Source organism: Neopelma chrysocephalum, unplaced genomic scaffold (assembly GCF_003984885.1).
Source record: "Neopelma chrysocephalum unplaced genomic scaffold, ASM398488v2 Primary Assembly neopelma1_155, whole genome shotgun sequence".
In the NCBI taxonomy this organism is placed as follows: Eukaryota; Metazoa; Chordata; class Aves; order Passeriformes; family Pipridae; genus Neopelma; species Neopelma chrysocephalum.
In genome coordinates this window covers 761,131-771,635 of record NW_020897817.1, presented here as the reverse complement: position 1 = coordinate 771,635, position 10,505 = coordinate 761,131, and the positions used below count along the sequence as shown (strand labels likewise).

The window sequence follows — 10,505 nt, the reverse complement described above, 5'->3', positions numbered from 1 at the left end:
CTCACACCAGGATGGCACAGCTGCCATGGGGAGGGCTCGGGGCTCACGGCTTCTCCTCCCGGCACAGGAACTTCACGGACCAGCTGCGCAAGATCTCCAAGGACGCCGGGATGCCCATCCAGGGCCAGCCCTGCTTCTGCAAGTATGCCCAGGGTGCAGACAGTGTGGAGCCCATGTTCAGACACCTCAAGAACACCTACTCGGGGCTCCAGCTCATCATTGTCATCCTGCCAGGGAAGACGCCGGTGTACGGTGCGTCTGGGGCGAGTAGAGAGAGGAGAGGGGCTTTGCTCTGGCTTAGCAGGGTTGGCTCCCATGGTGCTCTCTCTCCCCATTCCTGAGGGTGCTGCTGGAAGCACTGTGGTGCTGGTTGCCCATGTGCTCACCTGCTTCCTCTGCCTGCAGCTGAGGTGAAGCGTGTTGGGGACACTCTCCTGGGAATGGCCACGCAGTGCGTCCAGGTCAAGAACGTGGTGAAAACCTCCCCGCAGACCCTTTCCAACCTCTGCCTCAAGATCAACGTCAAGCTTGGCGGGATCAACAACATCCTTGTGCCTCACCAGCGGTTCGTACTGCCACTGCCTCTCACAGTTCTGGGGCTGTTTCCAAGTCCCTGGTGGTGCTGCCTGCCTGGCTTTAAAGGGGGCCTGCATAAAGCAGCTCTTTCAAATGCGGGTTTGCAGCCTGTCTCGTCTTGTTGATGTGCCCAGATGAGAGCTGGAGGTCCAGAGATGTCCTTGGTGTCATCTCTCGTCTCCGTTGGGCTGGCATCACCCTGAGATGGTCCTAAAGGCTGACTGTGGTTTTTTCTCCTCTCCCACCAGCTCTGCTGTCTTTCAGCAGCCAGTGATCTTCCTTGGGGCCGATGTCACTCACCCACCGGCAGGAGATGGGAAGAAACCCTCCATAACGGCTGTAAGTTCCCAGTTTGGTGCCCAAAAGCCCTGCAGGGGTGCAGGAGCTGGAATGGGACTCGTGTCCTTGAAGGGGCTGTGTCACTGCTGTCCCCATGGTGACAGTTATTGGGGTGGCCCTGTGCTCTGTCGGGTGTTTCATCCCATTCCTGGGGAGGTGGTTCCCTGATCCTCTTCTACCTCTCGGCAGAGGAGCTGCAGTTTTGGGGAGATACAGGGAGAGCTGGCAGCTGCCACCAGATGGGGCTCGTGACGTGCAGGGAGCTCGGAGCTGCACCAAATCATCCCGGAGCATCCTGGGCCAGCTGCAGCCCCGGAGGGACCTTCTCCCGGCAGGACAGCTGGGATTTTGGAGATGGGGGAAACTGGGGTGACTGGGCTTCTGAGCCTTTTGGGAAGGAGGATTTGCTTTCTCCTCAAATGAATAATGAGCATCCAGGAGCGAAGTGCTGCTCAGTGCCAGCGGGACTGGGGGCAGCTCGTGCCCTCTCTCAGGCTGGGAGACGCTGCCCTCTGCTCTTTGGAGCACAGGAGAGTGTCAGGTTCTCTCAGAGTCTGTTTTAATTAAGCACGTCAGCATTTTCCTATTAAGTTCTTAACTTTCCAGGACTCACAGCTCAGGTTTTCCTTGGCATGCAAATGCATCTTTGGAGGAGTGTTTTTTCTTAATTAGAAGGGGTTGGGAAAGGCTTTGGGCTGTTTGCTGTAGGTGTGGGTGGGACAGAACAGTCTGTTTCCTGGCGGCGACACTTCCCCTCTGAAAACATCTTCTGTGGTTTGTGCAGGACCACTGGGGCTTTTTTCTTACTTTTTATGAAAGCTTTTTTGAAGCTGCAGGGGAGGAGAAGGGCAGAGCCTTCAGAGGGACTTGACCTTGTCCTTGGTGTGTTGTTGATTAGGCAAGGGGAGTCCACGGCTGGAGGAACTATTTCTGTCGTGTGCCTTGGCTCCAGTGCAGCAGCCCCGACCCCAGAGCTGCTTGTGAAGCAAAAGTGAAAGCGCTGGGGAAGGGCAGCAGGTTCACAGCGCTGGGATGGGGGGGATATGTGGTGCTTCCCCTTGCTCAGGGGGACATGGGGCACACAACAAAGTCACGGCAGCCAGGCACGTCCCCAAGGGTGGGCCAGCACCTGATTCACACTGCACCCCTGTCCCTGTGTCACAGCCAAGCCTGGCTGCTCTTGGCCTCTTGCTCTGACGTCTCTGAGGTGACTTGACCCACCGTGTCCTCGGGCAGCCCGTGGCTGTCTGGGGCAACCCTGGGCAGAGCAGCAGCAGCCCCCACAGCCACGTCACTCAGTGGCACCAGCCAAAGTTGTCTCACTGGAAATTCCCATAAATGTTGCAAGGGGCATGGTAGACTGTGACACCGGGATGTGGCCACGACCAGGGATGTCCCTTTTGGGTGCTGGTTGCCTGTACAGTATTTGCTGTCCCATCTGATCCGTGAGCTCAGGTGCTCTGCCCACGGCCAGCTGTGCGTGTGGGAAGCAGGTGGAGGCTGGGAACGTCCCACATCCCCTCTGTCCTTGCCGGTGTAACCCTGGGGCCTGGCCTGTCGCTGCAGGTCGTGGGCAGCATGGACGCCCACCCCAGCCGGTACTGTGCCACCGTGCGCGTGCAGCGCCCGCGCCAGGAGATCATCGAGGACCTGTCCTACATGGTGAGGGAGCTCCTCATCCAGTTCTACAAATCCACCCGCTTCAAACCCACCAGGATCATCTTCTACCGCGACGGTGTTCCCGAGGGGCAGCTCCCACAGGTGAGGACCCCTCAGATCCCTGTCGGGCAGCAGGGATGCACCAGCTCCCACAGGGCTCCCCAGGGGTGCCAGGGACAGCTGGGTGCCGGTGTATCCCCACACTCTGTGCCTTTGTCTCTCCAGATCCTTCACTATGAGCTCCTGGCGATCCGAGACGCCTGCATCAAACTGGAAAAAGATTACCAGCCTGGCATCACCTACATCGTCGTCCAGAAGAGGCATCACACCCGTCTCTTCTGTGCAGACAAGAACGAGAGGGTGAGCACTGTGGGGTGGGAGGCAGCTGATTCATCCCTGTCTGATGGAAGAGCCAGCCCTGGCTTTGCCAAGGGGGAATCTCAACACTGGCAGGGAGAGCTCGTTCTGAATGAAATGTGCTGCTCGCTGGACTCCCGCAGCCACATGGATTAGGCTGCCTCTAGAACCCCAGCCAGCTGTTTGCTGTTATTATGAGTTACTGGGTGCTGATGATCCTGGTGACTCTTGAAATAACCTCTGTCAGCTTGAAAACATCTGTTGTTTTGGTGATAGCTGGAGCTGCTGACGTGACAGGCTGAATAACCCCTTGCTCACAGCTTGTTTGTGTGTGCTCTGCAGCAACGTTGATGCTGTCGCTTTTCCTAGATGTCATCTGAATTTAGTGGGTAGATCGAGTCTAACCAGACTCTGCTCTGGTTAGAGCAGCAAGATTTAATCCTGGGAACTGAGGACTGTTCTGATCAGGATGTAAAAGCCCCAGTATCTTGTGGCACAGACTCCAGCACATGTTCTGCAGAGAACCCTGGAGTTTTGCTCACTTAAGCCTCATCTCTGCAGTAGGATGGGCCAGTGCCCAACCCTCACCCTGCTGTTGGCTCTGTCTCCATGTCATGCCTGGTGTTGCTGCCTGCAGAGAATGCCAGCAGGCCTGTTTACACAGGGAGCAGAGCAGGAAGAGCTGCCTCTGTCCCCCTGGAACTGACACCTGGGGAGTGGCTCTGCATGCTGCTCTCACACTGACATGGGGACCCTGTGCTGGGGCCCTGGGGCAGCTGTGTTAGGGATGGTGCTCTGGGCACCTGGAAATAACCCAGCTCTGCAGCACTTGGATCTCTCTTTCTATTCCCTGTAGATTGGGAAGAGCGGGAACATCCCAGCAGGAACAACAGTGGATACAAACATCACCCACCCCTTTGAGTTCGACTTCTACCTGTGCAGTCATGCAGGCATTCAGGTACTGTGCTGCAGCCATGGTTGTTGTGGTGCTGTAGGGTTTTTTGGCTGTTGTGGTGCTGTAGGGTTTTTTGGCTGGTGTGGCAGACTGTGCTCTCCTGCATCTGTCCCAGCCTCCCTCTGGCACGGAGACGAGGGCAGTTGGATCCGAGCTGCCGCTGCGGTGGTTTGGCGAGCAGGTGCCGGGCCCGCACTGCTGCTGCATTGTGTGGCACGTACTCCATTTCTCTCCCGGAGCCAAGGATCTCTCCTAAGAGATTTTCCTCCTTCAGAGCAGCCAATTCAGCAGCTTGTCAGCTGGTGTCTGAGCGTGCTGGGCTCGCCAGGCGCCCGGTTGTCAGCAGGGACCTGCTGTCTGGCCGTGGGCGGCAGAGCTGGGCCGGCCGTCCCTGCCTGCTCTGCAGCTGCCTGGCTGCAGGCGGCCAAGATTAGTCAGAAACTGGGCTGGAAAAACTGCTCTCACTTAATCTGCAGCTGCTTCCACAAGGAAGGCTGCTTGGCCTCCCCTCCCCTGCGTGGACAGTGGGAGCTGGGATGGTGGGGATCCTATGGGCTGTGCTGCGCCAGGAGCAGCGGCACACAGGGAACAGGCACCGGGAACAGGCACCGGGCAGTGGCATTAGTGCTGCTTTGCACCTCGGTGCCAAGGGCTTTCCTGCCTCACCGTGTGGGGCTCTCACATCAGGGAAGCACAGGCCTCTCTCCTGCCCAGGCTGTCTGAGAGATCATTTGGATCAGGGCGGGGATGCCGAGGGTGCGAGGCAGCTGCCTGTGGCTGCCCATGTCCGGGTGCTGGCAGCACCTCTCACACTGCCCCCCTCCTTCCCAGGGCACCAGCCGGCCCTCCCACTACTACGTGCTGTGGGATGACAACCGGTTCACAGCGGATGAGCTGCAGATCCTCACGTACCAGCTGTGCCACACCTACGTGCGCTGCACCCGCTCCGTGTCCATCCCAGCCCCGGCCTACTACGCCAGGCTGGTGGCATTCCGGGCCAGGTACCACCTCGTGGACAAGGAGCACGACAGGTGAGGGGCTCAGCCTGTGGCCCTGGGAGGGCACAGCCAGGTATGGGCAGGGGACAAGGGGCATGAAAGTGTCTGTGTCTCAGTGGTGCTGCAGCACAGCCTCTCTGGGGGGGAGACCTACACGTAGCTGCATCCTCTTAAGTCCCAGCACGGGGGCAGCAGTGGGTAGCAGAGGGTTAAATCCCATCCTGAGCTCATCCCTGGGGTGTCTGAGCATTCCCAGCTGCCTTGAGGTGCTGGAATCTCTGCAGTCCAGGCACAGGCACCATCACATGCAGCATCTCTGTGCGCTGCAGTGAGGTGCCTTCCTGTGCTGCCAGCACTCAGCTGACTCCCATCTCCAGGGGAGTTTCTCAGTGTTCCTGGGGGGAAAATATGAAATAATTATGCAGCGATTTCCTTGATTTTCAGTGGCGAGGGCAGCCATATATCTGGACAGAGCAACGGCAGAGACCCCCAGGCCTTGGCGAAGGCTGTGCAGGTTCATCAGGACACTTTACGTACCATGTACTTTGCTTGAAAGCCTAACTTTTGTTACCTCACTCAAGAAAGCTTTCAGATTTGTAGGAGCCATACAAAAAAGGAAGCATTGGGACACCTTGTTTTTTTTTTTCCAATGAGAAATCACTGCAGGGCAGGCAGCGTCGACTCGAGGCAGGAGACCAGCACCACGGGACAGAACGATCCAACACCTGTGTCGGATTGGAAGAAAGAGACTGATGATGATCATGATGATGATGATGATGATTATTTTTTTAGTTTTTTCTGGCTTTGCAAAATTTTGACCTGACCAAACACATGAAGGCATTCAAGGGAAGGGATAAAACTCCCAGGAGGCGGAAGCAGGTTTTCATTTTTAAGATGCAATACTAGAGACTCCTGACTGTGAACTGGCGGCTTTGGTCCTCCGTTGCCCACCAGGCGCTGGTAGGTATTTTTTGTGGGGGTTGGGGGGAGGGGATTTTTAGAGCCTTAAAACAGAAGACTAGATTTATAAAACTAATATTTTAGATTATGAGATGCTTTAATGGGTTAAGGGGAAAAAAAAAAAAAACAACTAGTTTATAGGAGAATTCTAACACTAACAGTTCCCCGCCCCCGAGTAATTCCCCCCGGATAATGTAAGGCACCCTAGCACTTAGCTCAGAACTGAAAACTGTCTTCCTCGTGTTACAAGCTAGTCAGCTGCTGCCGCTCGAAGCAACAGTCACAGACTATTCCATGGGTGAGTGCCTTACTATGATGCTGCAAAATTTCAATGTTTTTAATCTTGTAAGGAAACTAGTAATCTTGTCTTGATGGTGGTCCATATTTCCATCGGAAGGAGTTAATTTCTATGGTCCTCAGTTGCAGTTTGTGTCAGATCACGACCTCACGGTGGTTAAACCCCATTGAAAGATGTGCACTTTCATACAGGACACGTTTAATGGCTGCTGACCCATTTTTGTTTCCAATGTACTACTTGTTATTTAAAACTGTTCTGACAAATGGGGGCATCTCCATCCCATGAGGAGAGAAAGCACTATCCATTTTTTCTTTCTTTTTTTTTTTTTTTCCCCCCCCCCCCCCTTCTTCGAACGCTCCAGCCCTTTTTTTTTTTTTTTTTTTTTTTTTTTTTCCCCCCCCCCCCCGAATTTTTACGATGGGACACCGGGATTTTTTTACTAGACATTATTTTTATATGATACTGAGTCTGTTGCCAAAATCCACGAGTCATTAACATTCTCAGAGTTTACATCCCCGCACTTCCTGAGGCTGTGTGCTCACGCCAGAGCTTTCCAGCGTTTCCTGTCCGATGAGTGTTGCCGCCTGCAGCCCGTTCCGTGCCGGGTGCTCCGCAGTGCCCGTGGTCCCTGTGCATCCAGCACGTGTCTGCCCGGGCTGGCTGCTTTCCCACGTACCACGTCCCCCACCTCCAGCACCTCCCGGCTCGCTCTCTCTGCTGCTCAGTTTTGCTGCTCTTCGTGTCACAGTATCACTGCTCTCATGCCCAGGGTTCTGATTCTGAAAGCACACCAGATCATTCCTTAGAATGATGAAATCCTTGTTGTTGTCACGGGGGAAAACTCCTGATGTGTGTTTGTAGCAGGAAAACAGCCTTTTTCCCCGCAGGAACCTGGTCACTGCTTTTCAGGCCCGTTTTGCTGCGCAGCGACCGCACGCACGGCCGCGGGGGCAGCTCAGTACCGATATCATCCGGGCAGATTATCTGGGGTTTTTGAGATGAAAACGCTCCCAGCGCCTCCTTCAAGGGACAAACGAGGCGCACGCTCTGCGGGGAAGAGCTCTGGTCTCATTTTCCTGCCCGACGCGTGTCCCAGGCGTGAGCGCTGCCCCGGCCCGTGCGCGGACAGGAGCACACCCACACCTCTTTGGTTTGTACTTCCTGACGTGGAAACTTGCCTTGCCTTCACGAAAAACACACCGGTCATGTTGGCCTATTGAGCTGTCCTAACCCCGGGAATTCACTCTTCCCGTTTTCTTTTGGGGCAATGTGTTTGTGAACAGTGAAGACATCACTATGCTATGCAAACTAAGTGCTGAGCCCACTGATGTCACGTTTGGTGAAGATCCTACGTTTAGCACAGTCCTGTTTTTCCTCAAGACCACAGTGTTTGGTTCATATTCTCCTTTGCACCTTGTGTCAACCTCCACTGCTGTATATCCTCAAGGTGACGAGGAGGAGGCCAGGAACTATCCGTGGTCAGTAGGTAGGGAACTCTTAGGAAGGCTTTTAGAGCGTAGGGAACGCATCAACACTAAGTGTCAACATGAGAAGCCTACATTCCTCTACACAAGTGCCTGCATAGTGACACCAATCAGCACCTCCATCTCATCCTCCGAACTCTGGCTTGTGTTCATTGAAAGCAAAACGATCTCAGAGGGGCTGTTCCCGCTTCACCTGGTGGTAGAAAGCTTCTCATTAAGAATAAAATCGGGGTCAAGGTCAAGGTTCTCTCTGCAAATCAGTTTGTTCACCAGCATTACACCGGAACGCGCCTGGCTGCTGCTCTGCAGCGAGGGGCAAAGGGATTTTGGTTCCTCGTTTTTATTTTAGTGTTTTAGTTGGGTCTAGAATTCTGAAATGTCTTTTAGTAGCTGTGGCATAGCACGTGCCATTTTTAACCATTTGAAAAGAGATAGTGTGGGTATTTACAGAAACAGCTTGTTGCTCTGTAACAATTTTTTTTAACCTTGAGACTTGAAATGTAAAATGGACCTTTAAGATTTGCACTCATTTGTAAGGTGGCTGTTCATAGAAAACTATGAATGAAGACTTGCTGATGTAGCACCTACTTTTAACAGCAATTTTAACTACACAAAAGCTTCACAGCTTCTGAAACTCTCAGCTGTTGACTTGCAGATCGTGTTCTGCCCTTATTTCACCCTCTGCGTTGGGTTTTCATGGTTTTGGATAAATAAAAAAAGCCAAACTCAGTAGCTGCTGTGCCCTTTAAACCCAGTTTCCACTTTGAAGAACTTTAGAGAGGTTGGAGTGACCCGCATGTTTTCTATACCGGACTATGCACCGTGCCCTCTCCGCGCTCCGGCACCGGCATTTCCCCCTTCTCTTGTCCGAGATGCAAACGAGTAGCTGCATGTGGAGGTGCGTTTTGCTGCCGTAGGCGATAGGTGTTCCCCAGGTACATGCCAGGACTGTAGTTAGCCACAAACCCCACACGGACATCCCGATGGGCTCCGAGCCTCCGCCTCCTCCATGCGCACGAGCTCGTCTGCGACTGGAAGCGTCGCCGGGTGCATGCAGTTCTGTGGGAAGAGGAGTGGCTTTCATTCACCTGTTGAATGCTGTTGTTCCCCTTATCTCATATCTGGACAGAACGGGGCGGGAGGTCTGCTCTGCCCTCTCCCCGCAGCTCCAGGGCGGTCGGGGTGTTCTGGGATCGCACGTGTCCGACCCGATGTCTCAGTGTCACCCAGCGTTGCCTCGTGGAAGGTTTTCTTCTTGGAAAATCAGTGTGAAATAAAAAGAATGTGATTGTTTCAGGAAGGGAAGCCAGACAGCAGGAGAGCAATAAACAAGTGAAATTCATATCTTGCCTGAGTGATTTGCACTTCAATAGTTGTGAAAGAAAATTTCCAGGACTCCAGTGCTTTTGTGTTCGATTTCCAGCCCCTTTCGTACCTCCTTTCTATGAGCAAGTGTGGGACTGTACATAGGGTGTTTACAGGATGCTCCCTTTGGGTTGTTACTTTTCTTGTGGGTTTTTTTGCTCTAGCTTGAACTCTGTATGGTCCATTTGTTAAATAGCCGTGAACAGCTGATGTACAGTACTTACTAAACAAGCAGCAGCACAAAACTTATTTTATTAAGAAAATATGGCTTATATTTTAAAGGTTGAATATCAATTTTTTTTTTGTATGTGTGGAATTAAGACTGGTAAAGAGTAACAAAATCCTTGGATTAGGCCAAAAGAAAATACTGTAAGATCATAACCACCTCTTTATTAAAGAAAGCAGTATGATTAAAGAGCTCCAGAACATTGTATTTATATTGGATTTGATTTAATTGCCTTTGTGGATTTTATTTTTTTTTTGCCTTGGTCCTGATTTTTGCTTGCAACTTCGACTTTGCAGTCCCAAGTGTCTGTTACCTGTAACTGTTGGCAGAAGACCTAAATAAAAGCAATGTGAATATGTCGGGGTGACACTCCTGAGTCACATCGTGTGAAGGGGACGGGACATGCGCATCCCGTTCCCTCGGGAGAGGCTGGGGACAAACAGGGAAACGCTGACTGGAGCTGAATTGCATCAGATACTGCAGAGGATCCAACACCCCTCACTGTCCAGATCTCCATTTAATGAGAGAAACACTTCAGTGAACAAATAACGTGCTTTAGACCTCTGGGAATACAGTAGCCAGTTCTACTTTTTATTAAAATGTCATCTGAGAGCTGACTGAGCTGGGGCTCCTGGGTTCTGTCACAAATGGACATCAAAATGTGCTGCTCCTGCAGCCTCACCGAGTGCTTCGGGGGCTGCTGCCTCCGAGGTGCTTTAAGGACAGACTTCAGACACCTCTTGGATTGAGGTTAAACTTGATCCTCTGGGTTTCTGTACTGCCTCATGTTTTACATTTCCCATCCTGTTCTACATTTCCCATCAGGTTTTACATTTCCCAGCTTCAGAATTCTTGCAAACATCCTAGTCCTCTCCAACGCCAACAGCTTATGGTTGACTTTTAGGGTCCAGAACCGGAGGTTGTTTCTATCCTCTGAGTTTTTTGGCCGTGTTTTACCTCACGAAGGTGCAGGGACAGACCTTTCCTGATGAATGATTCAGCGATTGAGCTGTAACTGGGTTTTGAATTATGCCAAGGAATTTTAAGGAAGTGCTTGCTAATGGCAGGCAGGCACTCGTTAGTTAATTACCTGAACTGCAGCACCAGAACGTTCTGTCCTGAGCTGGGCAGCAGTACAAGTTCTGCACTCATGGGCTGCTTTGTGGGTTGTATCACCTGTTTGAAATGAGTTCTACTACATAACAGAAATCTTCTGCAGTTTTAAGGGGGCTGTTTCTGTGAGAGGTTTCACAGCAAATCGTGCCTCGTGCAGCTGGGTCTGTCTGGA

General features: G+C 52.5%; 1 protein-coding gene across 1 annotated transcript in view; it reads left to right on the top strand.

Moving 5' to 3' along the window:
• The window catches only part of LOC113976311 (protein argonaute-1), a 12,089-nt gene extending 6,085 nt beyond the window's left edge, over nt 1-6,004 (top strand). Inside the window, exons 11-18 of the mRNA XM_027701377.1 lie at nt 68-252; nt 406-565; nt 825-915; nt 2,482-2,676; nt 2,800-2,934; nt 3,788-3,889; nt 4,718-4,917; nt 5,329-6,004. Coding sequence (XP_027557178.1) covers nt 68-252; nt 406-565; nt 825-915; nt 2,482-2,676; nt 2,800-2,934; nt 3,788-3,889; nt 4,718-4,917; nt 5,329-5,437 — 1,177 coding nt within the window. The 3' untranslated portion in view covers nt 5,438-6,004. The remainder of the gene's footprint in view (nt 1-67; nt 253-405; nt 566-824; nt 916-2,481; nt 2,677-2,799; nt 2,935-3,787; nt 3,890-4,717; nt 4,918-5,328) is intronic.
• Nucleotides 6,005-10,505: the final 4,501 nt, after the last annotated feature.